The following is a 26,149-nucleotide window of genomic DNA, read 5'->3' on the forward strand; positions in this document are numbered from 1 at the left end:
GTCAACCAAGACAAAAAAAAAACTTTCAAATTGCGCAGCGTGGTCTATGTGCACTCGAGTCTGGTGTAGCTCGAGGCGGTGCTTTTGCGGCTGCAGAACAGGATCCACAAGAGGCCACGTTGCTTACAATATCGTCGTCGTTCATTGGCCAGTACGACAAGTAGCTACGCGCGATTGCCTTCATTCTCTGCATTCCCGGATGTCCCTTGTGCAGCTGGAGCAAACAACGGGAACGCAGCTTCTCCGGGATGACCACTCTCTCCCCGAAAAGTATGCAACCCTCAACGATTGGGAGAGTTCCTTCCTATTGTGGTACCGTGCCAAATCTGCTCCGAAGGCACCGTCATAGGGCCATCCGTTTTGCACGTACTTATGGACCTTCCGGAGCAAGGGGTCAGTCTGCGTAGCTGTCTCAACGTCTCTGACACAAACTGAAAATGAGCTAAGCGCGTTAACGGCAACTGACTTTAAATCCTGCTCTAGTTCCACGTATTCGGCTTCAGGTTTCGCGTGGTGTTGTATGATTCGAGATAATACATCTGCGTTTCCGAATGAGCCAATTGGTACGTACTCGATAGCCATGTCGTACAGCTGAAGGGTTAGCGCAATCCTTTGCAGCTGGTTTGCTGTGTATGTCGGAATACCCTTTTTACTGCCAAATATGCGAACTAGTGGTCGGTGGTCGGTTTGCAGCGTGAAATGGCTAACGTATATCATGCGGTGAAATTTTGTTACATCAAAAATTATTGCTAGTCCTTGATTAATTATCCTCTGTTAATTTGACTGTAACCAATCTCTGCTTTGCCGAGCGCTGTGGATGCGTGTTATTCCACTTTTAGGGATCCGTCTGGGTACTTGTAGCATTGTGTTGCTTCTAAGCCAACCGAAGATGCATCGGTGGACACAACTATGTCGCGCGTTGGGTCGTAGTGTGTAAGCAAGAATTCCATGGATAATAGGGCTTTAAATTGCTCGAATACTTTCTGGCATTCTGGAGTTCCCACTGGAACGCACTTCCGGCTAGCAGCAACTTATCCAGTGGGTAGCGTAAATTACGTATGTTGGGGATGAACTTGGCATAAAAGTTTATCGCACCGGTAAAGGATCGATCGCCTGTGACATCTGCAGGAGGAGAAAGCTTCTTGATGGCGTCGATCTTGGCTAGGTCGGGTCGTAGGCCTCGGCTGTCGGTGATATGTCCCAAGTAGCGAATTTCCGACTTGTTGTACGAGAACTTTTCTTTCCGGATGGTAAACCCAAGGTCCTTTATTCGCTTCAGAGTTTTTTCTAGGGCGACATCGTGTTCTTCCTGCGTCTTTCCGCCGACAATTACGTCATCCATGTAGGCGGATACTCCATTTACACAGGCGAGCATTTTATCCATGATCTGTTGAAAAGAACCAGGGGCTACTTTGATGCCTGGAGGGAGTCCGTTGTAATACTAAAGGTTTTGGTGCGTGTTGATGGTAAGCATGGGTCGGCTCTTTTCTTCTATTCCTACCTGTAAAAATGCATCGGACAGATCAATTTGTGTAAATGTGACGCAACGGGCTAGTTTTGAAAAAATATCTTGCCGTAACGGGAGCGAATACTCTTATGGGTGTAATGCTGCGTTCAGTCCGGTGCTGTTTCCGCACGGCCGTTAGCTTTCCGCACAACTTCGACTGGTGCTACCCAATCCGAATAGTCGCAAGGGAGTAATAATTCCCAGCTTTTCAAGTCGATCTAATTCGTTGTTGACAGCATCTTGCATCGCGTATGCGACCGAACGTTTCGGTCGAAAACTGGTCTGCTTTCCTGTCGCTGCTGTAGATGTATCTATGCCTTGGTGCACAGGCCCGTTCCGCTAAAAACCGTTGGAAATTTCTCTTCCCAGGAACATGTTTCCGCTGTTCCTATGTGGTTACAAAAATTATCCATTGGGACCGTCCCCAAGCCGAAAAGATTAATGGAATGCGCCCCGAAAAATGACAGATACGCCTTTGAAACGCGAATTGTCGCCTGCTTGGTGATATTATGCGTACGCACGTTGATTTCTGTTGGGACCACCCTGTACTGGGATAAAACTCAAGACGTCAAGCACTCCCTTTTGACATTCGGCGTCAAAGGCAGAGTCGCTAAACTCTCTCTCTCTGCTCCCGACCGGCGTGAGGAACGGACGTATCAATGTACTGTAATTGTTATTTCAATTTTAATGTGTAATTATTGTTAATGTATTGTTAATTATAGCAAATAAAAACCACCTCTTATTAACAACACAAAAGTTTCGAACTCACATGCTCTCGATTCTAGAACAACCTTCAATGCTACAAGGACTCCAAACCGCGCTGGCATATTCAAGAATAGAACGAACCAGACTGCAATATAACGTCCGCAGGCAGAAAGGATCTCTAAAATCCGAAGTAGCACGCATTATGAAGCCTAATGTCCTGTTTGCTCTGCGCAAGACATCATCGAGTTGCAATTTGAAGTTCAATCTGTCGTCTGTCGTGTAACCCCAAGGTCGCGAACAAAGGAAACACGGGTTAGAGAAACATTCGTGAGTTGGTAACTAAAAGAAATGGGAGAGTTAGAATGGGAAAATGAGATTATAGAACATTTATCGGCACAGAGACGGAGGAAATTCTACGAACACCAAACAGCATACGAGTCGAGAAAGCATTGAAGAATGCCACAGTCAGCAGAAGTAGAAATTGGAAGAAAGATCTTAATGTCATCAGCATAGAGGAGATGACCGTTAGGTGGTAAGACACTACAGACGTCATTGATAAACAAGGCAAACAAAAGAGGACTTAGCACACTACCTTGAGGCACACCCGACCACTTCTGGACATGCTGGGATCTTCTGGACATGCTGGGACCAAGCTTCACTCTACATGAGCGGCCTTTTAAATATGAGGATAGCCAACTAACAATCGAACTGCTAAAACCTAGTTTGAGTAATTTTGCCAGTAGGAGATCGTGGGAAATACTATCAAAGGCTGCGCGAAAATCAGTGTAAATCACGTCCACCTGTAATCCAGCCTCGAAATTGCGAAACACTGTGGACACAAAAGCCAAGTTGTAGTTGAACGACCGGGCATAAATCCGTGTTGAATTAAGCTGATAGCAGAGCTACAGCAAAAGTGAAGAACTGGATAAATAGAGAGCTCAAATGTTTTTTTTTCCCGAAGCGCACGTTTGAGTAATTGCACGGTAATTAGAAATAAAATTCCGGCTTCCTTTTTTGAAGGTCGGGAAAAGCCAGCAGGTTTTCCAGATAGCAGGAAATACTCCAGTCGATAAAGATAGGTTAAAGATTTTAGCAAGGTATGGAGAGATGGTTTTACGACAATTGATTAACACAGAAGCAGGTATGCCATCAGGATCCAGAGTAAAAGATGGTTTAAGTTTGGACAACGCATCGTCAACCATCTCCATACTTACATCGCGCAAGGAAAGGCAAATTAAATTACTAGATGTATAATCCAAAGCATCTGTACTACAAGCGTACAAAAGAGATTGCCCATAGTATGGAGTGTTTGGCAAGAAAAAAACATTTGGATTGTAACCGATGGCAGGCTATAAATGATTTTATAGACCAAGAAGGTTTAGTTGCTTTTGTAAAAGGGTTGAACAAAGAATATTTTGGCTACGTACAAGCTGCTAAACCCGAAGATTTATCAACTGCATATTCGTTCAAAATCGTTGCAAACTTCAAAATCTGGAACACACAAACAAAATACTAGCACCTCGTGGCGATACAAAGAATTTGACCCATCACAAAAAAATCGGAATACGTACGCATTTACCAACACTATTAAAAAGCCGAATAGTTCCAAGAAACTAAACACCTATAGACAAAAGCACACACCAATGGAAGTCGACGATACGACAAGAACAGGTTTGAAGGTATTCACGCATACTAAATTTTAAAGAGGTCGTACACCCCTGCATCACAGGTGAACGCAGTAAATGGCATGCCTTACATATTGTTACACATCGATAATAGAAGCGCAAAAATTTTAATCGATAGTGGATCGAATAACTATTTTATTGCGCCTAACGTGTTTCCAAAATCGAAGGAAATAAATTGCAGGCCAATATCGATAGTAAATAGTAACGGCACTCACTACGCAAATAGAAAGATCGATACAAAAGTTTTGAATTCGAATGTTACATTTTTTCTGATCAAATTTCATAATTATTTCGACGGCATTGTAGGGTATGAAAGTCTCTCTGAACTCCAAGCTGTTTTAGATACGAATAAAAATAAACTTATTTTTCCGAATACTAGCATAGACTATAGCATACGAACTCTTAACCCAGAAACACATACAGTAGAGGCCAATTCTGTAACATTAATACAGGTACCCGTATCACAGCAAACTGGCAATGTGTTTTTGGCCAATGATGTACGCGTTAACGATATCGTTATGCCAGCAGGGCTTTATGTTGCAAAAAATGGCTATATTACTGCACTTGCAAGTAAATTTGGAAGAAAAATGGTTTTCTTTTGGACTAAACCAGTAATAACTTTCAAAGTCGATGAATCTGTCGAAGTTAACAATACAATACAACAGCCTGATATTGTTTCGAAAATTGCAATTGAATATATAATTAAAACGGATAATTTAAATCAAGAAGAAAAGGAACATTTGTTAAAAGTGCTGTATGAAAACATTTCCATCATTCCCAGGGACAACGAAAAACTATCTTGCGTTACATCTGTAAAACACAATAACACGGTAGATGAAATCCCTGTGCACTGCAAATCCTATGGATACCCATACATTCACAAAGCTGAAATACAAAAGCAGATTAAAAAAAAATGCTTGCTGATGGTATTGTCCAGCATCCGATATCCCCCTGGACTTCACCAATCTGGATTGTGCCGAAAAAGCCCGATTCAAAAGATGTAAAACAATGGCGAATCGTCGTTGATTACGGAAAACTTAATGAAAAGAAGATTGATGACAAGTGTTAAGGTCTGTCGTCAGTGTAAAATAATGTTTAGGGGTGTCCAACCGAAGTTGGGTCCTACTTTTATTTTTCCTTCCAACTGCTGGGAGTTAGGTCCCAGACAACTTTGCTTCCCTACTACACGAGTACTAGCAGAAGGATTTTCTCGTGGAAGTGCTGAATGATAACTAGCAGAAGAACTTCCTCGTCGGAGAGCGGAGAGATAACTGATTTTTAGTATGGACTGTTGAATGTAAATAGCAACTTTCTGTTTTTCTGGCAACACTGCCAGCGAATTGTCAAACTTGTAAATACGTGAAATAAATCAGTTGAGCTTTGAACGTGGAGTAAAACGGACGCCAGACTGTGTAAAGAGTTTTACTTGCGTGAGCATTACTCATCACGGACATGGTGCCGTTTTTATACCAATTTTCGTCCGTATGTTTTGGTATATGTTCTTTTCGTTTTCCCTGTCATATTCGTTTCGATTCCCTGTCCTATTGTCCTAGCTTTACCGGTTGTCTAGTTTGGGTTTACCTAGGAACGAAGGAATGATTGTATTCGTCGTGTCCAGGCAAAACTTCCCAACAAGCAATTTGTTTAGTACCCTCTTTTTTGCCTAGGTGGCGCTTTTTCGTGTCTTAGCTAATTACGATGCTCTGGTCGCCACAAATGAATACTTTAAGACGTGCACGCGGGTACGATTAACACAATTACTTTATTAGTCTATCCTAAAGCGCTGCCGGTGAGAGAGTGATATCTTATTCTCACACTCTTGACCCTAAACCCCCACAGCATCTCACGGGACGTAGGTACTCACGCTGTGTGAGCCGTGGTGAAGATTCCAGGTTATATGATCTTAGTATTTCACCATAACACTATTGATTAAAAGTTTTGCTTGCAATTTAGTGACATTTAGCATAATGTACGGTAAGCCATTTGTTGTTTTCATCTTGGATTGGTTGCAAAATTGGTAATTTGAAATTTGAAATGTAGGACAAAATAAATTACCTTTCGATCTAATTGATGGGTCGATATCCATGGGTGTGTCTTCTGTCGCAGAAAGTGACTTCTGTCGCTCCGAGTTTTGTTTTATTTGTCCAAAATTAGGTTTTCGGTCAATCTTCGAAACTGTTGATTGCTGTTCGTTTTTACAATTTTTACTGAAACTTGGTTGTTGTGTTACTTGTAAATTATTACTTGTATTTATTTTGGTTTTTCGGTTTTTTTTAGTTTTGATAGTTGGCGCAAGTTTATATCTTGGCTAAGGTGTATTTTTTTACCCAGGGCGCTTTGGTCGCAACACCTACTTACGACGTATTCGGATTAATGTTCTGTTTCTTCGGGAGAGAGCTGTGCAGTTTGAAGAGGGTTGTCCTTTTTCCCTTGAGGTACTCAAGATCTCAGAAATCAATCGGGTGCCCAGCCATCGCTTTGTGCCAATAATTAGTAGCTCCTTCAGCTACTCGACGGATATTTTTTTGTATCTATCCGTTTGGATTTTTTTTCTATTACTGCACTTATACTATTCCCGTTGACAGCAACTACCGATTCGGGCGCCATTTAATATATTTCGGACTGAAAATTAGTTTTTCACACGTTACATTCTAAACTGTAATTGATTTCTTATATATTATTCTATCCTAACGCAGCCTAATTCTAATCTTTACTTATGTATGCATGGGTAACAGTAGATATGATCAGAAAGATGTGTGTGATGGACCTCACACATACGATGGTAAACTTGCGCAAAGGTTATTTAATGTTTTTTTTTATTATTCATGACAGTAATTGTACTGCGCAGGAAATTTAAAAGAAATAATAAATTTAAATAATTTATTGCTGGACTCCTTGATTACCGTATCGACTCGCCTGTACTGCCCTCTGGACTCAACTTGTATGCCCCGGCGAGATATTTGTATGAAAACCCCTAAAATTGGTTAATTTATCATAAATACACTATGCAGCTGGAATCTATGTTTAATCTTGTTGTATGCAACATAACAAAAAGATGAACCCCTCCTCTCTCCAATGTAACAAATCGTAACACTGGCACTATCCCCCTCCCAACCCATCAGCGTTACGTAATGAATGAATGTTCCCTTACAGCAAATGAAGCATGTGCCATAATAGTGCCATAATTTGTTTGCCGAGAGATTTTTTAGAGGGTGTTTCTGCCTTGGATTGTTATAATCGTGAACAGAACATAAAACCAGCGGCGGGTCTAACGGTGGGCGGAGTAGGTGTGTGTAGCACCCCTTAAAAAGGTGTATAATAGCAAAAAAAGTGTATGAATTATGCCGGAAAAGGGCCCGAAAAACCCCTGATCGACAGTTTTCAAGCAGTTTCACACAACATTTATTGTAATGCATCCTTTCAAAAAGCGCCTGGTAAATTAAGGATTAAATTAAGTGCAGAAAAGGAAATCAACCCAGTAACTTTCAAGTATAAACGATTTTACATCAGGATTGGACATATGCGGAAATTCGAGTTCCCACGGATCTTTCCCAGAATATAGCGGTCCACTATAACAGCGTACCTCGGGACTGCCTGTACCTACTCCATCATAAGGGCGGTGCTACGATCAGCTGTCCCATGCATATCCTAAGTAATAGTAATGAACATCAATAGTGGATCAACCAACAGTATCACCACACAAAGGAACTTATCTGACCAGACGGTTATCGTCGTGCTCTTGGTCTTTATTTCTTCTAATGTTTATTCTAACCTTTTCACAATTTCCGTGTGTTTCTTTCATTCACGTCTTTCTTCGTATAGATAGTTATTTTTCTTACTTTTATTTTGTTTTTAAATACTATACATACTCCAGCCGAATACTACCATAAAAGGCACTAGTACAAAGTACACACACAAACACAGTAATTTTATTTATGCTAGGCAAAGGCGTGTCGTCGTTTTGAGAAAAAAAGCAGTGGTCTCATGGCGAAATTGTATTGTTTCACAACGGTTATCGATACAGCACGCAAAAGTGTTAATTTGGAAATTTATTGTTGGAAGAAATACTCGCGGTTGTCGATCAGCTTTTAGTTCTTCTTTTTGTTGTTGCTGTTATTGTTGTCCTTGTTGGTATGAGTAGTGACTTTGCCATCTTTGTCGATGTGATGAGTCATGTGAGTAACGTGTCCATTCTGAGACGAGAATGTGTTAATAGTTGTTCCACCAGGTGCCGATTGACCATTTTCATCGAATCGATTATTCAAACCACCGGGACTAAAATAAAAAGAAATGGTTCAATCAAATCAGTTTACAGTTTTCAGATCAGTTAGTTTATTCTTTGGTAGGATGGTACAGATTTTAATTCTATATAATGTAAATCGGTTGGGTAAAGGGTTGGTGTATTTGGTGGTAATCACACAACAAGACCGGTCAAAAATCCCCAAAAAATCCAGAAATGATAGGCCTAGTCACTAGTCCCCGCTAGTGAACTTGTTTGTACAGGTCGAATATCGTCGGTCTAAATTACACTTATATGAATGTGAATGATATGTGGCTTAAACGAAACAGTATAGCGAAACAATACGAAACGATCGATTTTATGTATAATGGGAATGTATTAAGGCGCAGGTTTAAGCGAATAAACCGCATACTATCACAACTCCAAAGCCACACTCATTCATTCCCACCCTTCCTAACCTAATCAACCCTATTTGTTGAATATTGGAGAAAATTGGAGGAGATTGGAAAATTGAAGGATGTAAACCAAGGGAATATGAGATTGCTATTCGTAGTACCATACTTACATACCATAAGGGGTTTTATTGACCTTTCAAAGAAAATAATATTCTCCTAAATATCTTACACATAGATGGTTGTTTTCAACTTTAAAGGAAAAAAAAAGCTTAATAAACAACTATTTAGCCATATTGCTAGCGGCAGAATCTTTTATATGACGTAGAGGAAACGAAGAAACATAGCATAAGTGGCACGAGTTGCAATTTTGTCTATCATTAAAGGGAAACATATTTTCCCAGCGTTCAGTACGATCCTATATGATGTGATAGGGAGATTGCTACGTCCGACATCAAGAGTGCAATGAAAACGCTGTACAGAGTTTATCGCGTAATTAACCGGTGCCCGTAGTTAGCGTTGAGCACGTTAAGTGAACCACAAAGAATGCAGAACACAACAATAAAAAAAACATACGCACTACCGATAAAAAATCGCGCAAGTTTTCTTTAGTTACCGTGCGCAGCTGAACAACAGGATGATGGTCCATGCTTTGCCAACCACTGAGATTAACTATAAAGATAATAAGTTTAAACCGGATTCTCGCCTCATCGTGCATTTGTTCCATCTATTCTACTTCAACTGTAGCGCAAATGGAATAGAGACCGTGGAACGTGGTGGTTACAGATCAGTATTTATAAATAGTCTGCACAGGTACAATAGGTAATTCTTGCAAATTGCTCATAAACAACAAAAGGATATGAGAAATATTGTAGCTAATCGAAGAAAACCCAAACCAAGCTCAGTTTTAGCTTTGCACTATTGCACGGAGATTTTGAGGGATATAAGGATGTTATGCTTACCTTCCGCTAGTAATAGATACAGACTGGAAATTGCCGCCCTGAGCAGGATTTGGGAACTGGAACGCAGGAAAATTCACCGGAAAACCGAAGTTAGGAACTACAAAAACGCGAAAATTTTTGGAGAAAAAATATTTTCAGTAGGTGTACTCTAAGGTACAGCGTAAAAGTACTCGACACTCATTGAAATTCAACAAACCTGAAGGAAGTTGAGCCGATCGTCGAACACGCTGGAATATTTGCTAGGGAATCGACAAAAGAAGAAGGTAAATACGTCCACAATCAGCATCATTTGGGCAACGGGGCAACAATCTGCCTTGTACAATCACTGAACCTCAGACGCAAAGCCTATACTCACCGGAATACTGTCAATGTAGATGAGTGGGGATTTATAACCATGTTCGTCAATCGTGTAGTACGCTTTGGGCACGTAAAAACCAGTTTCTGTAAACAAACATAATACTTATGGTAAACAAAGACTGTTCCGAGGCGGTCTGTGTTGCGCTATTTTTCATCTTTTGGCATTGCTGTTTGGTAATATCTGTGTGGTGGTTTCATTTTCAAGTTAATAAATACAGGATGGTGTGCAAATCTCGTACCAAACTATTTCCCTGTTAACATATCGGAGTTGCATCAAACTGGACATAAAATGGGTTAAGGAAAAATGGGAACCAGTGGGGATGTTTTGGCGACTTCAACTATATAGTCTGTCAAGGTAGACTACCTCTTTGACCGGTTTGATCGTGGAGGCAACGTTCTTTTGTTGTTTCGATTTCTCTGGTAGTGTGCGGTATGATAAAGCTGAGTATTACGAGAGCTGATACAAAACAGGAATACTCATGCCTAGTTATTCAATCAGTCCAGGATATGGTTATGCAACAAATGAAGTCTTGTTGGTAAAAAAGAACACATATATATCTCCAAACGAGTATGACGCAACTGGAAGACTATTCGCTGTGAGTGCAATATTATGTGTAAGTCTATGCAAAGTACGAAAATGCCATTCAAAACATTTTGAAGGGCAGATTACTAATGTATCAACGCATAAAACAGCGTTTTTGTTTTAATTAATACAGACATATTTCAACAGACAATATTCGATTAATGCATTTTAAAGTTTACAACCGCTCGTGGAGCAGTCTTCTGATTAACTTCTGAGTCGATGTAACCCTGAGGAGGAACTGAGGTGATGCGTCATCGGTTTAAACGATCTTGATCAGAATCATGTTTCCCATACGAATGTCTTGCCACATGTGATGATTTTTAAAGATCAGATAGATTCCTAGGATCTGTATTAACCGGTTTATTTGTGGCAGGAGTTAGTTTAAACTAAATTGAAATAATGCTAAAAACGACTTCAACTCTTAGCTTGATTTGGTGAGAAAAACAACGTAGATTCCAACAGTCTGGGATGAATTCATATGGCTTACAGACACATAAACAACAATCAGAAAAAGAGTGGAGCCAAAAATTGTGGTAAATATTTGTGTCTACATTTCGAATCGCCAAAAACCGGTTTTCATGCTTTGTGCTTTTTTAAGGTGATTGTTTTTTTTTTGGTCTTCCGGTCGCGACTCATCAACCGCACCGCACAGCACACCGTTGATCCATTCGCCAAGATGCGATATCTTGCACTGATCAGCGATGTTAACAAAAAATATTTAAATTTTTTAATTAGAATATCTTTCCAATGCCGTCGTCGTCTCACACTTACCACTGTGGATTATCGTGTGTTGAAGGAAAAACTTTTAGGAAGAAACTAATAATTCCTGCTTGATTTTGATTGGCACCGATTTGCATAACTGATCTTCACTTTAGCGGTTCACTTACCTGCACGTACAGCAACCACAGCCATCACCAAAAACAACGCAAACACTGCGATGCGGCAATTCATTGTTAAGCTTTCTCACTTTTTAGACGTTCTAAATATCAATGATCACGGAAACACTTATGTCACGATAAACACTCTTGAAGCAGTATCGAAGACGACTGAAGGCAAACAGCCAATACGAAAGATCAGGTTCACGGTAACTATCCACCTCCCTTCCAAAACGCTCCACAACACACAACACAGTGGGTTTCTCGTATGCGATCTTCTTCCGGGCGCAGGCTGGATACAAATGTTGTGGCCAGCGGATCTGCAAGAAACTTTATACATTTGAACACAACGATACATTGAAAAGACGCTGAATAGCGGTGTTTTCTACAGATACCGAGGCATGGGACGGGGCTTGATGGCCCGATGCCATCTTCAACGGTGTAGTGTGCGTTTCGATGAAACACCAGTTCCTCTCAAGACGCTCGGTCAGCGCTAGGATTTTGCTCTTTGACTCATTTCCACCTTTAGCGTGTTTGCTGGTGGATGGATTCTTAATGCGTTTTCCTTCATTCCACGACGGTCGCGATCGTCCAACGATATGTTTGCGCACTTGGTTCTTTGCAATCCGTATTTTTCATTCTTTCGCACGTTGCTATCCTCTTAGCATGAGTCTCGTAGCATCTTTCGCTTCTTTCTGCCTTCTTAATGGGGTTTAGTGTGTTAAACATGGCCAAACTCGAAGATTATTTTCTGCAACTCCCATGTGTTGAGAGGTGACTACACCAGTGCAAAGTGCGCTCTCGTTCTCGCGGATGGATAGTTTGTACGCATGATAGCAGTGCTTTTTATTTCTGTGTTTGGTTTACGGTTCGAGCGAATTCCGTTCATTGCAAGTACAGCTCGTGCTCATTAGCATAACTGTTTTTGGCTAATGTTGGCTTATGTAGCACCGCGCTGCTCCTTCTTCTTCCAGCAATAAAACAATAACTAAACCGACCACATTCTGTATACATTTGCAAAACTAGTTTCAATATCTTTAAGAATGGAGTATACTACTTTCACTAGATTACTTTCCCATGAAATTGAAAACATGTTGAATAAATCCGTTCCTTTACGGATGAACGGGCTTGGTTCTTGATTGGGTAAAATCTTGAAACTGAAGAATCAAAATAAATTAGTTCCTGAGGTCACGGTACCTCAGTGATAGTAGTAATCGGTTAAATGGAACAGGCAATCTGATATTGTTCTGTCCATGTTCGGGAGTTCTAGGTCAACTGTTATTTTGAGAAGTCTTTAATGCATAGATCTTTCTTAACCGAAACCGAAATAGGTTATTAAATTTATAACTTTCAATAAATGCTCGGGACCATAACTATGTTCTAGGTGTATGTCAATTATAAAGCTGCAATTATGATATTTTCCATTGTAATTTCAATCATGACCTTCACTATCGCACAACATATTGAAAGGTGGTTATGCCACGAGAATATACTACGACAGTGCAACCCATAGTGACCGTTTTTATGTGACTCACAGAAATCTGCTAGAACGATTGTCTAAACGAGACACTGGACGGCGAGTGATTGAAAGGACCTTTGTACCAAGCCATGCAGTTATACCGGCTATTGAGTATCTTCTATAGAGATATGTTTTATTTATTTATACCATAATGCCGTATTATCTTCTATAGAGACATGTGTTAATCCTTCTAACTTCGCAGTGATAACGAACATAGTTTATTTCATGCTAAAAATGCAATAAGCAATCAAACATGGTGCGATGAAACTCCAGCGATAAACCTTTGCTCCGACAGTAGGTGATAATGAAGACCAATGTATTGAGTTCGTTCGTAAACGTACATCATTTGGGAACTTCAGCGGTACCGAAAGAATCAACAAACGTTCTTTCCATGTGACCCACACAAACGTTCAATGTGATACGGGCACATTAGTACGGGTTTAGGTATTGACTTGGACAGTTTACTTTTGCATTCCGGTCATGAAGCGTGTATTCGTTTTGTTATTCTTGGCCATCGGTTCTTTCGAGTTTTTTGTGGAAGGAAAGAAATGTATGGGAAAAAGCTCACGATATGCGAACTCTGAATAATCGTTCCTCTTCCATACAGATGAGTCCCAGAATGGACCATTGCTCGATAGATTGCTGCGCTACAGAAGACAGACCGGGGGAGTAAACTATGGCTTTCCCACGTTTCCCGATTTCACGAAACAAGCCCAATTTCCTACCTATGGACAACAGAATCTTGGAGGAGGAGTAGGACCCAGTGCCGGAGGGGGATTATTTTCTCGTAGTGACTTTTCGGATTTCATGCCAGGTATGATATTGCAAGAGGGATTCTCGAAAAAAACATGGAAAATGACGATATACTTTGTTAACATTCCCAACTGTGTTGATAGATCCCTCGCAGCTCAAGGGCAATCAAGCATGGACTACGAAGAGTTGCGTCTATGATTCGAAGGGAAAGGAAAAGTGCGTTGAACAACGTGGCGATAAGCCGAAACACTAGATGAGCATGCAGCTTGATAATGCAAAATAAAAAAATACCAATAGTGATAGTCGTCATATTTGTTTTCTGGGCACAATATACAGAACATGAACTTTTGTCTATCGATGTTACTTCCAAAACATCAGCAATATGGTCTTCTTCATGAATATGATCATTCTTCACGAATAAAAAAAAATACTTTCAATGCATGAAATCGAATTTTAGAATCAGGTTTTGAGCTATAGTTAGATGAATGGATAGAGATATGGACAGTAACGGGGAATTTATGTAACACTGATGTGATATTAGGTAGTTTGTGCTAAATAAACGAACACTAATAGAAGCATAATTTTGTTAGCAATTGTTATTGTTTGTATAAGAATGGACAAAATTATGCTCAGAAAAATACCTGATTAACACTTAAGTGGGAACGGCAGAATCTAGAATAACACCTCAAGGACCTCAACTTACACTCTCATAATCCTCGCTATACGAAAATTTATCTTTAAGATAAATGCATTTCCTGTTATAAGCCGAAAAGCAAAAAAATGTGTGAAAGAGTCTTTGTACAAATATTTTACCTCCTGACGCACAAACCTCAAAATGTGTCGACTTTCATCGATGATCCGAAACAACGTCATTTGTTCGCGACTCCATTCACTACAGTTCACGCACCACGGGACAGCCAAGCTATAACATATTACACTTTCTGTGCTGCTTTCGAATGAGTTCTCTTCACTATTAAATGTTGCTATACTGTATCTCTCTTTGAAGGAAACAATGCGATCAGTAAAAATGGATGGAAAAAAAATAAACCGGCATACAGCTTCACAGCCTGTACTCTCCAGTTTACTTTACTTTCGTCTTGCGCACGTTACTACCGGCAGCTTTTGGAGAAGATTGTGCAGAGTTTTGATCGGCTTCTGGAAGATCACTTTCCTTTTTCTTCTGTTTTTTCGGTTTGTCAGTCTTGTTTACGGTAACCGTTAATTTCGCCCGTTCTTCCGAGGAGTTTTCTCGCTTGGAGCGAAGTACATTGGAAATAAAATCGAAAAACAAATAGCCCTGCAGTCCGAACACCATCGACAGCATCAGCACGCGCTTAGATTGTGAAATGTTGTCAATGCTGTAGAACAAGGTGAGGAATGACAGAACCATCGTCGTAAAACGGGTGAGAATGAACAATCCGTTGTGAACGAGCCGTACTGCAAATAAAGAAAAGATTTTGTTTGTTGTACGGTAAATGATCAATATCTGGCTATATCAATGCTAATCAATGATAATGAGCAAGCAAATAGCGAAATGTTTCTCGCACTTGTCCGATGTACTTACATTTAGCGAATTTTCCTTCCTTATCTACTATGTCCACCAACTGGAAGGTATGGGCCACGAACTCGCAGAAGTAGTGCAGCGTCAGAAGGACGAGAGCAATACGTTGGAATCTGAAACATGGACCGAGTTGGGAAATAGGAACTTGACGGACTCATATGGTTTTCATCGATACGTACCCAAGGAAGTAAGCAGTTCCGATGATGAACAAACCACCCACAGCATGCTGAATCTTAGGCTTTTGTTCGTCTTTCTTAACCTTTTGAAAGTACAGTTCTGGCAGCATGTGTGCATAATAGGCCAGCTGGATAATGAAGAACATCTTGTGCAGGAAGATCATAGGATGATCAGGGTATCCTTCCCACATTCTATTCATATTTCCGAAATACTGTTCACGCACAATTAGATCCAGACCCCACAGGAAGGACATTGCGTAAAAAACGACTAACTGACCGGATTCATTGAAGCGTGACAATTTGAACTTGGAGAGGTGAAGCTTTTTTGATATTTTCTAAAATAGAAAGCAAATAATCAGTTTTGTCACGTCTAGAACTGCACCGAATTGGATGGTGCTCTTACATCCAGAACGTATTCCTGTAGAATAGCATGCATGATGATACAGATTAGCGTGTAGAAAAACACCGCACAAGCATCTTTCCATCCGGCCGTGTACAAGTACTGCACACCCATAGGGTTCTCCTGGCTGGGATCCGCTCCAGATACGTTGTGGCGTAAGGCAACGAAGGTGCTAGCTAGAGATTGTGTCGGCTGCAAAACATTGAAGAGAATATAGTTATTTCACCTACATAGGTTGCTAACCTTTATTGCTCTTGTCCCCAATGTCGCGGTGTTAGTGGGTAATACGTGGCAGTTAGCGTACTCGACATTGTCGAGTGTTTTTATTAAAGCGTGAAACCATGGAATGTACTTTCGTGAAATAACCATGCATGTAGTTGATAACACGCAGCACACCACCCACTAGGGTTGTTTTCGTCAAAAAATGCCGAAATTCAATTCAACTTACCTGTAGCATTATTCCTACGACGAAGATCATCGCGATGCACGACACAATGTCCGCGTGGTTTTGAATTACGAACTCATGACTGAAAAATGGGGGATTTTTGTTAGAAGATTTCCTCCCCATTCCTGCTTTGATCGCCATTGGTAAAAATATGAGAGTCCAGGATTTAAATGAAACTTTTAACTCGGTACCAGCGGTACGGTCCGAACGAAAGTTGTGCTTTCTGTTTATGTGCTGGGATGCGAAAGGTCACCACACCAAGGATTCAAAGGATTGATTGAAAGAAACTCTAACTACAAATCACTTATCGATTGAGCGGCTAATTTGTGCGATGCAACAGACTGAAAGAAAACGGATTCCGAATGCAGCGGTTTGCAAAGTTATGTGTTGTTATTTCGATGCCGACGTATTCGGAATGTGTTTCCCTTCACCGAGATACGAGCGGGAGCACAATATACCCAGCTTCACGAGTGAATGAGAAAGCAGATCAACACTTCTACGTGGTGAAAAGATGTCATTACACTGTCAAGAAATGATTCCACGTAACGGCCAAGGTTTGTAGACACGCAATGACAGTAAAGGCATTTTAGGTAGCGCGATCTTGTTCAAAATTTAAACTTTACGTTGTGACCACCCAAACCGTGGTGATATGGATAATGGAATGGTATACCCAATTCTAGCATCACACTAGCACAATAACACTCCGGTATTTATGACCTGAGTATGATAAAAATGATATAGAAAAAGTTGAATTTCTGCATCAAAATCGTGGATGCAATCGTGGTTTTATTTACGCAAAAATACATTTTTTGTGATGCTTACATATTTTTAACACGTAACTCTCTTCAAACGTTAAGCACAACGATGGTTATCATTTATGTTTGGGAGCTCATAAAACAAACTGGGATAAGATTGGATGGGTATTTGTTTCAATTACGTGATAAGATGATAAGCCGATCTAGGCAAGTTCAACGCTAGAACAACACCACCAGAGATAACTGGGATACATTGGTGATAAACATTTACATCATACACTTTGTGAAAGAAACCACATACTATTTCGGTAACGCAATAATTTATTCTCGAATAAGTAATTTTATTTATTAACGAGATGAATGTGTAAGAAGATCATGAGTTAGAGACGATGGTATCTTTAACAAGTACGTTAAGATGAGTCATATTTGAGTTAGACTCAAATGTAGTTCAATTTAGAATTTCCAAATTACGACTTTTCGTAACACTTATATATTAAATGTACAAGCAAGGTTCCCCGTTAGATTAATGAAATCCATTGCTTTCTTCAAAAACATAGTCGGGATGTGTTGCTTTGAGGGATTCCTTTAGGCCGTAAAGGTAGAAGTGAATTTTTTGCACTGTTGAACATTCACCCATAATGCCTACACGCCATGCTTTACCAAATGTGGGACCAAGTCCTCCTTGTACTTCCAGTGAAAAACTGAAATAATCATGGAACAGAAATGATTGAAAACTCTACATTATGCAGCCGAAGTCGTTCTGCATTACTTACGTATTCATAGCGTATTGCGATACTTTCCACCAGTCAATGCCTTTCGGTATCATGATTCCGGTCACCGTAGGCAGACGATGTTTGGGATCCTTGACAAAGATCTCGAAGCCCATCTTACCTAGACCATCGTACAAAACTTTTGCACATTCCTTGCGACGTTTGATCTGTGCCTCCAGTCCTTCTTCTGCGATTTGTGCTAAAGCTTCGCGTAAAGCAAATATTAGATTAGACGCCACTGTATGATGATAGCTGAAACATAGAATAAAATAAACGCAAATATTCAACATTTCCAACAACCGTATTTTTGATATAAAAACCCTCACCGTTTAGGCTCATCATAACAACCCCAATAATTGCCAAGGTGCAGCAGATCAAAATAAAAAACTTTTGACTTTGTGCGACGATTTCTAATAACATCCCTGCAAAAAAAACAGATAAAAGAGAAAATATAGCGTAATTGTTGATATTTGTCGCGCAAAAGATGCCATACGTACAGTGCTTTCGGGCTAATGGAAATAGGGGTGATTCCGGGGGGAGCCCCAAGCACCTTTTGGGCACCGGTATACACAGCATCGACTTCCCATTTGTCCATATAAAACGGCACACCGCACAGCGATGCAACAGCATCAACTATAAGCAAACAGTCGTGCTGGTGGCAAATCTGACCCACCCCTTCCAGTGGTTGCAGTAGCCCGCTTGAAGAATCGCCGTGAGTCAGAAACAAACACTTGGGCTGGTGAAGTTCAATGGCCCTGGTCAGTGTTTCAAGACCGAACGGACGATCTGCTGGACCTTCGATCGTTTTAACATCTGCCCCATAACGCGTAGACATTTCGACAGCCCGCTCTGCCCAAATTCCATTCACTGCGATCAGCACTCGATCACCTTCCTCCAGCAGATTGCTCAACATAGCTTCCATTCCAGCGTGAGCTGAACCACTCACGCACATCGTTGCTCGGTTTTCCGTCTGGAAAATGTATCTCAAACCATCCTTGACCTCGTCCATCGTTTGGAACAATTCGGCATGGAAATTACTCAGCACAGTGTTGGTCATAGCTGTCAGAACACGCTTGGAGCAGTTGGACGGTCCAGGACCCATCATTATCTTTTCCGGAATGATTAAAGGATTTCGCAGTGATGCGGGAGGTGGTGTGAACTTCATTTTATCAGCTGCAACGTTATGTAAGAGATAAAAAAAAGAAAAGAAAAAAAAGACTTCTGTTACTCCGGAAATGGGACTGTATATGGATTGATAAAGCCGTGAGCCCAAACTGTGGCTAATTATATTTAATGACATCAACTTCACTACGATTATCTCTACGCCAGGAAAGAACCAGCTCGAAATTTGAACATTCACTCAACTAACAAGCACAAACTGCAAAGATAAGATTTGTGTTCACCAACGCAAATCAAGCAAAACTTTTCACTTAAAGCAAGTACGTATTTTAAAACTAGGCACATTAACAAGCACGACAACAAAAGCAGTGAATCTTTAACCAATTATTTCGAAAGGATTGATTAGCTATGGCAGCAGTCCTAAAACGTTTTCGTATGCGCAACACGCAAGCAAATCGGTTATTGGTTTGATTATTGTTGGCATTGAAACTCCTATTAATTAATTGGGAAGGATTAATACTAATTAATTTGCTTACTTTTGCATACCTATACAACTGCGCTGTGCGTTTTGTATATATGTGCTTATACAACAGATAAACCAGGAGGTTGAATCAAAGTATAGAGGACATGGTAGATTTATGGTTAGCTAATGTTGGCTGTGGTTTAAAATTAAACTTAATGGAGTTAGAATCCCCAATAAAAAAGCTTTCCAGTGTTGCTCTTAGCCATCCGGTTGTATATACCTTCACAGTGTCCAGAGGACTTGATCACACTGGATTATCAGTCAGATAATGGTATGATTCATGTAATAGCTGATGCGAAATGGAAATCATTGAACAAAAAGTAGTGGGTGCTCTGTCAATTAGATGGTGCCATTGGAGCTATGCACGTGACCGCGTGGGTTTTACGGGAGCGAACAGACAAAACACCGGTCGAGTACATACACTTCACATGGATTAAGTAAAAGAACTATTTCTCAGCTCGTCAAAGTCGGATTTTTAGAGTGGAGGTTTGCTTTCCAGATACTTAAACACTTCACATTTTTTGTCTTTTGAATGATGCACTTCACACTTATTTTCCTTGTATGCCAAATGAAACAGGACATGATAAACGTACCTTCCAAAAGAGATTAATTCGCAGTGTTTCACATCGACAACAACATTCCTTTATTTGGATAATACAAGCAACAGCATTGCGCAGGAATAAGGCAACGATTTTGTGTTGTGAGTACTTGGGGAAATTAGTATTGGTTCAGGACGAGTAGCCCAAATGTTACAAACACTACGTAATTAGCTAACAATACCAACAAACCTTTGAAAAATGAAGACATACTCTCAATATGGTCACTAGTCACTAGCCACTAGTCTTTCTCTTAGTCACTAGTCCTTAGTTCTATGTCAATGCACTGAACGAATTGTGGCGAAACTAAATCTCTCTAAAGACACTAAACTGACTCGTTCGACGTTTGGAATTAAAATGATGGATCGATCGTTCCAATTCGTCTTATACCGGTAGGCATGAGACGATAGGGAAGCTGACGAATCCTTTTTTTACAGGAGAAGCTATTTCCCTCTCACCTAGATAGAATCGAAAAGAGATAATCGAGAGTAGGAAGGAAATGGACATCAAATTGTGTAGTATTATCAGTTTGGAGGCAAAAAGAAAACATTGTTAAAAAAAAAAAACATTATCAGATTTTCGGTTTCCTTTTGTACAGTTTCTACAGCTATACTAAAAATGTAAGAGTAGTGGTGAGTGAACGTAAAATGCAAGAACCTTTCCACGTTGGATTAGAGTGCGAGAACAATATTACGTACTTTAGAGTAATAAGAAGCAGAAGACTTATATACGAATGAAATGAGTTGCCGAATTGATTATTATTATTTATTTATTTATTGGATGTTTGCCACCCGAGCTTGATAATCCAAACTGTAAAGTATGTTTCATTAGAAGCCAAAAAAATGATTCTGGCAAAATTATAAATCGGTAAAATAACTCGAAAAATATTTCCGAACAAGAACCACATATATAGTAAAACTTGAGAATTTAATTCTAGCTCACCTGTTCGTGCTCTTTTCCTCGTCTCAGATGAGTAGTCGTTTGCTTAACTGCACTCTGGGACACTTCACCGGCAACTAGTCGGTATAAGTTGCAACGCTGAAATCTCGCAAATACTGTGGCTTGATTATCAGTTACGGTGGTTTTAAATACCGTGTGGCAGAACAAAACCTTTTGCTATCCTGTTTATTACGTACCTAGGTTGATGGACCGTTGACTTAGAGATTACCGCGTGTCAGGTTCCATATTTTTGGTGATATTTGTTGTGCACGTATGCTTCAGTTTTTGCACATTCAACGCTCACCGGGTCCATCTTTTAATCTGTAGACACGGGAATGGCTGAGTTGGCGGTACTCAACACATATCGATGGTATCGTGGTTGACGCAGTGGCGTATAATTGATTATCAAAAAAAATGGCACAAACGTGCTGTTTGTACTGAAGTATCGCTATCGTGTACAAATCTCTCCAGCCAATAATAGAAGATGGAACTGACTCGACTGGTAGTGACTTAGAAACATGGCTAGACCCTACCATTGCGCGATAATAACCGTGCGAATGAAGCTGGACGGCAAGGAACTGTTTTGATTGTGTTGTTATGTCTCTCTCCATGGGGGGTGTGTTAAAATGATCATGGCTGTTATGACAGAAATATCAGAGATGCAAGAAATCGTGGTAGGAAAAGTTGTGGGTATTTTTGGGGTATGTGGTGTAGATAGAGTGTATATATTCATATATATGAACTGTTCGATGTATGATGTATTGCAGTATGATGTCTCAGAATAGTGGCTGTTTTCAGCACTGTCGGCATCTATTATAAAACAGATAAAAAAAACACATGACGCATACGCCTATACAGTTCCGTTTGAAAACCTTATATTTATAGAGAACTTTTGTCTATATCTTCAAAGAATATGCACTAACACCCCCAACTCAAACAAGCGTACTGGTTCAAAGCATAGCACTAATGACCTTTGTCACCCTTCTTGTAACCGTGCTCACTGCCGCCGGATTTTCCACCCTTCTTGCCAAAATCATCCTTGTGTGAAAAGTGCGACTCGTGCCCATGCTTGTGCTTCCATCCTTTGTGTTCATCATCGAAGTGTCCCTTATCCGCGTGTCCCTTCTTGGCATATTTATCCTCCTTGTGTGCAGACTCGTGATGGCCACCCTTTTTGTGATCGCCACCGTTCTTCTTGTGGAACTCATGGAAATCGCCAAACTTCTTATGGTGGCCTTCCTTGTGATGATCATCGTAGAATTTGTGCTCCTTGTGATAGTCATCTTTGTGGGATTTGTGATGATAGCCGGTCGTCTTAGATCCCTTTTTATGGCCCTTTTTGTGACCCTTCTTACCGTGCTTCGACCCCTTCTTTTCTTCGTGGTGCTTCTTGTAATGATCGCCCTCGTCGTGACTTTCCTTCTTATGGCCACCTTCCTCGCCGTAGTGCGACTCGTGATCCTCCTTGCCCTTACTGCCCTTTTCGGATTTTTCTATTCCATGCTTTTTCTCGTAGCCTTTATCGCCTTTATCACCTTTCTTCGAATGATGGTCGCCGCCGTGTTCACTGCCTCCACTTTCCTCGAAGGAACTTTCCTTTTTCTTTCCATCTCCGCTAACCACTGTCACAAGCAATACCAGTGCAAGGAGACTAAATATAAAAACTTTCTTCATTTTTAATTACTGTTTCACTGGCACATAAACTAAGCGATTGTACGCCAAATCTGAAATTTGGGCGTTTTCTGTACGAAAGGGCTATACGCTCTTCCGGTATGTCGGATCTTCTTATCTACTAGCAAACGCAGGAGCTATTGGAACCACTGACACCGGTTTACGATGCGTTGGGCCTCTACTTCAGTACCAAAATCAAGCACAGGCACACTGCTGTGATCTGTTTGACACTTTGTTGGTACTGAAGCAGGCATATTTATACGCTCGAATCTAAAAAGCCATACTCCTACTCCAGGTGATTGAGGTACACTTGATTATTCGCTTCATTTGTTACGAACTTCAACTTACTTCACGCACTGCACGGACGTTCGTGTTGTGTTTTAAAGAGAAATATTCAGCAATGTGACAATTATAGACGAATAAACCGTATATAGTCTATTAGTTATTATAATAATGCAAAAAAGTATTGCTATGAGATGTTCATTAAAATTTCGAGTACATGTGTTTTGTAACAAAATAATTATTTCTATTTCCGCAAAACAAATGGAATATAAGAATTGTTATTTGTAGAATGGCTCAAATAATAAAAGCACACATTTCTCAACTACAAATCTTGATATTGGACTTAAATGAAGCTGTGTTTCCATAATTAGATTATTTCAACATAGTTTTCGGCAACAGTATTTTCAACATCACCGACCAAAATTACGTTTGCCGCAGATCGGTTTCACGTGCCTCGGTGGTTGTTTTGGTTTGATTAGATTTAACGCATCACTGAACACTGGTTTGATTGTTGTTGTTATTGTGATCGAGTGGCCAGAAAGCAAATTAGGCAAAAACTGTCAACCTACTTATTGCAAGTTCATTGCAGGGAGATTGCAAATGATCACTGATCACGCACCTAGGGCCGTGGGTAATTGATTTCGTCGAGCTTTCGGTGAGCTTCGTAATGTTCCAATATAAAAGAAAGGCTTGCCCAAGTTTGCGACCGAAAAAGTCAAAGAGTAAAGCGTTCATCAAATGCGCAAAATATAAAAACCATCGTATTTCCATGATACGATATTTGAATATCTTTTTTAATGCAGTGGTCTAGGTTAGTTTAGGATATGGTTCATTTCGGATTAGTATATTGTCAGATGTAAGGAAGCTCACTTGCAAATATAAAAAAAATCAATGGTTTTTTTTTTATTTAACTTGCTTTTTTACGTACGTCAACAATGTACAAATAGTTGGAATTGTTATTTACCATCAATTCCTCGCCTTGTGTCATATTATCTATCACTTCTCACGCTTGATTACATTGTAGCGTAATCGAAACAAACATTTGTCACTTCCTAGCGTATCCTTGTTTCAATTCTCGTTCCTTGGGATGGACATTCTTTTCGCGTCAGTTGTATGATCTCCATGTGCATGACGATTGTTTTTGATTTTCTGTTGCATAAAAGCGTTATATGACTTAAGTGTGGAGAGTATTATGAGCCTAACGATGACTTTTGTATTCGTTTTTGCTACATACTGTTGTTTGTCTTTCATGATATGATTTTTTTCCGTTGGTGCCTTATACCAACTGATTAGAATGCCGCCAAACTGAATCGGAACGGCTAGCCAGCTAAATTGGCACGTGCCACTGTAATAAATCCCAATACGTTGAAGTTCAACATTGTTGAAAAAGTGCAATCCAATTCATTGTTGTTTTTCCAATAATGTTGTTTTTTGTTCGGTGGCATCGACCAGAATTTTCAAACCAAAAGGCACACACACGCGTTTTGAATGTCGTTTTAAAGAAAAAAAACAATACCATACATGCTGATCTCTCTATAATGGCATATGACGACGGATTACTAGCAAGATCATCGACGGTCTAGCTAGAAAATACATCACTATCACTTCTTCTTTCCGAGTTTCGCTTTTGACGATGGAGACACTTAAGACAAACATGCTTGCAGCTAACACCAGCAACAGCATATGTTTGTGTCGTATGTCCAATGGAAGCTGATACGGAAGCTTGATAGCACATGTGATGATTTTTTTTATCGACATCCACTTTACAATCGAGTTGTGTCGAAAACCTGTAACGATTATCTGTCGTTGGTTAACATTGAGTAATAAAATTGAACTGTATTTTGGTTCATCCTTTTCAGTACAAATTACTTGCAAGTGATTCATTTTCCTTCCTGATTTGCTATAGTCGTTTAACAGTGTTTAATAGAATATCGAGCAGAAAGCATTTTATATGGAACAACATCAAACGTTTGCTGATAGATCGATAGACCGCTGTTCCTATTTTCTTACTAAACAAACACACAATCACACCTGTATTATAACTCAGGATTTTGCGTTCTCTATAGACCAGTCTTGTTAATGAATGTTTGACTATGGAAATTTGTTTTTTGTTTTTTACCGTAAAATTACAAAAACTTTGTCTTGCTTGTGGGCTACAGTTATTCGATGATTAGGAATATGATACTCTAAAATAGGACCATTGTTAAATGCACAATCGTATTCAACTGTGAATAAAAAAGTGTAACCCTCAATGTACTGATAACAAATAATACAGAAAAAAATGGGGAAAACATACATTTCAGTTAGAAAAGGAATACACACTATGTATAACTTTATCAGTATTGGCAGTTAAAAAAATCGACATAAAATGATTACACGCTCTTGAACTTTACATGTTTCAACAATGCATTCATAAAACAATTTGCCTGGTAAAGTGATTCGTTTCAAGCGAATTCTAAGAGTAAATTTGCAAAATAATTATCAGACACAGAAATATGTTCGAGCAAAAATATTTTAATATATTAATTTGGATATTTCCAAATACTTCACAACCATTGCAATGTGCAATGGTTAGAACTTCCGTACTCAGAATTTAATGTTCAGTTACTGGTAAATCAATATAATACAAACAGCTAGTTAGAAGGGATTTGTCGAGCCATGTTTTACAGCTGGAGAAGATGAAAAAATATCGAGTTAAAAACAAATGCCGCGCGCTTTTTAGTTACACGTAACACAACATCAAACACAACTGTTTGCGGCACAGCTTTTTGAAGGTACAAATAAAAATAATGTAACTGGAAGTGGCATTGGATACAGAGCAAAGGATTATAAGCTCGTGCTAAAAGGCTTATTCAGGCTGAACTTTGAATATGTGTTTCAGTGTTACATGGGTAGCAAATTGATGAACCATGAGGTAGTTCCGTAAGTTTGTAAAAATTACCTTTAAATAGGTGAAGATGAAGCAGAAGATAAAGGTATTGGATAATGCCTTTAACGATTATATCGGACCTGTTTGTTACAAATAATCTGAATAACCATTGTTTGAAAAAAAAACTCTCATATACTATATCACTCCTCTGTGATTTTAAGTCCCAACAGAATGAATGAAAAATAGACAATAGCTACTAAATAGTCATGTGAAAATTTTACCTAGCAAACACTTTGGCTGTGCAGGTACTGTAAAATAAACTGTGTTTAAGCTAATTATGTTATTTTTTAACCGATAAATCCCACGAAAGAATAGACAATAGATTCGGATCATCACACAAATGGAATAGTTTTCAATAACTGTGAAAACACAAACTGAGTTAGGACTAAGTACAAAAGGATTATT

General features: G+C 39.7%; 5 protein-coding genes across 5 annotated transcripts; 1 reads left to right on the forward strand and 4 right to left on the reverse strand.

Moving 5' to 3' along the window:
• Positions 1–7,985: 7,985 nt before the first annotated feature.
• On the reverse strand, positions 7,986–11,382 carry LOC128718186 (uncharacterized). The gene is made up of 5 exons (XM_053811857.1): positions 11,319–11,382; positions 9,847–9,932; positions 9,688–9,730; positions 9,492–9,588; positions 7,986–8,172 (listed from the first exon to the last, which is right to left on the reverse strand). Exons 1-5 carry the CDS (start codon positions 11,380–11,382, stop codon positions 7,986–7,988), a joined length of 477 nt encoding a protein of 158 aa, XP_053667832.1.
• Positions 11,383–13,305: 1,923 nt separating this feature from the next.
• On the forward strand, positions 13,306–13,831 carry LOC128709240 (uncharacterized). Its single transcript, XM_053804227.1, has 3 exons — positions 13,306–13,375; positions 13,433–13,639; positions 13,722–13,831. Exons 1-3 carry the CDS (start codon positions 13,306–13,308, stop codon positions 13,829–13,831), a joined length of 387 nt encoding a protein of 128 aa, XP_053660202.1.
• Positions 13,832–14,659: 828 nt separating this feature from the next.
• LOC128719456 (translocating chain-associated membrane protein 1) lies at positions 14,660–16,301 on the reverse strand. The gene is made up of 5 exons (XM_053813080.1): positions 16,164–16,301; positions 15,719–15,907; positions 15,319–15,650; positions 15,143–15,252; positions 14,660–15,015 (listed from the first exon to the last, which is right to left on the reverse strand). The coding sequence occupies exons 1-5, from the start codon at positions 16,299–16,301 to the stop codon at positions 14,660–14,662; spliced, it is 1,125 nt and encodes a 374-aa protein (XP_053669055.1).
• Positions 16,302–17,438: 1,137 nt separating this feature from the next.
• LOC128707355 (3-hydroxykynurenine transaminase) lies at positions 17,439–18,853 on the reverse strand. The gene is made up of 4 exons (XM_053802307.1): positions 18,183–18,853; positions 18,012–18,107; positions 17,689–17,937; positions 17,439–17,616 (listed from the first exon to the last, which is right to left on the reverse strand). The coding sequence occupies exons 1-4, from the start codon at positions 18,848–18,850 to the stop codon at positions 17,439–17,441; spliced, it is 1,191 nt and encodes a 396-aa protein (XP_053658282.1). The 5' UTR covers positions 18,851–18,853.
• A 2,972-nt stretch (positions 18,854–21,825) lies between these two features.
• LOC128708852 (putative eggshell protein) lies at positions 21,826–22,536 on the reverse strand. The gene has a single exon (XM_053803833.1). It carries the CDS (start codon positions 22,534–22,536, stop codon positions 21,826–21,828), a length of 711 nt encoding a protein of 236 aa, XP_053659808.1.
• Positions 22,537–26,149: the final 3,613 nt, after the last annotated feature.

This window comes from Anopheles marshallii, chromosome 2 (genome assembly GCF_943734725.1).
Source record: "Anopheles marshallii chromosome 2, idAnoMarsDA_429_01, whole genome shotgun sequence".
NCBI classification, from domain to species: Eukaryota; Metazoa; Arthropoda; class Insecta; order Diptera; family Culicidae; genus Anopheles; species Anopheles marshallii.

Excerpts from the sequence above, each read along its gene's own strand:
- LOC128719456 (XM_053813080.1), bottom strand. The coding sequence starts at position 16,301 with ATGGCGATCAAAGCAGGAATGGGGAGGAAATCTTCTAACAAAAATCCC. Across the intron at positions 15,908-16,163 it reads TCGTAGGAATAATGCTACAG|CCGACACAATCTCTAGCTAG; the intron begins GTAAGTTGAATT and ends AATGTTTTGCAG. Across the intron at positions 15,651-15,718 it reads TACAGGAATACGTTCTGGAT|AAAATATCAAAAAAGCTTCA; the intron begins GTAAGAGCACCA and ends TTTCTATTTTAG.
- LOC128709240 (XM_053804227.1), top strand. The coding sequence starts at position 13,306 with ATGAAGCGTGTATTCGTTTTGTTATTCTTGGCCATCGGTTCTTTCGAG. Across the intron at positions 13,376-13,432 it reads TTTTGTGGAAGGAAAGAAAT|ATGAGTCCCAGAATGGACCA; the intron begins GTATGGGAAAAA and ends TCTTCCATACAG. Across the intron at positions 13,640-13,721 it reads CTTTTCGGATTTCATGCCAG|ATCCCTCGCAGCTCAAGGGC; the intron begins GTATGATATTGC and ends CTGTGTTGATAG.
- LOC128708852 (XM_053803833.1), bottom strand. The coding sequence starts at position 22,536 with ATGAAGAAAGTTTTTATATTTAGTCTCCTTGCACTGGTATTGCTTGTG.
- LOC128718186 (XM_053811857.1), bottom strand. The coding sequence starts at position 11,382 with ATGAATTGCCGCATCGCAGTGTTTGCGTTGTTTTTGGTGATGGCTGTG. Across the intron at positions 9,933-11,318 it reads TGTGGTTGCTGTACGTGCAG|AAACTGGTTTTTACGTGCCC; the intron begins GTAAGTGAACCG and ends GTTTGTTTACAG. Across the intron at positions 9,589-9,687 it reads ATCGGCTCAACTTCCTTCAG|TTCCTAACTTCGGTTTTCCG; the intron begins GTTTGTTGAATT and ends GCGTTTTTGTAG.
- LOC128707355 (XM_053802307.1), bottom strand. The coding sequence starts at position 18,850 with ATGAAGTTCACACCACCTCCCGCATCACTGCGAAATCCTTTAATCATT. Across the intron at positions 18,108-18,182 it reads TCCATTAGCCCGAAAGCACT|GGATGTTATTAGAAATCGTC; the intron begins GTACGTATGGCA and ends TTTTTTTTGCAG. Across the intron at positions 17,617-17,688 it reads TCGCAATACGCTATGAATAC|TTTTTCACTGGAAGTACAAG; the intron begins GTAAGTAATGCA and ends TGATTATTTCAG.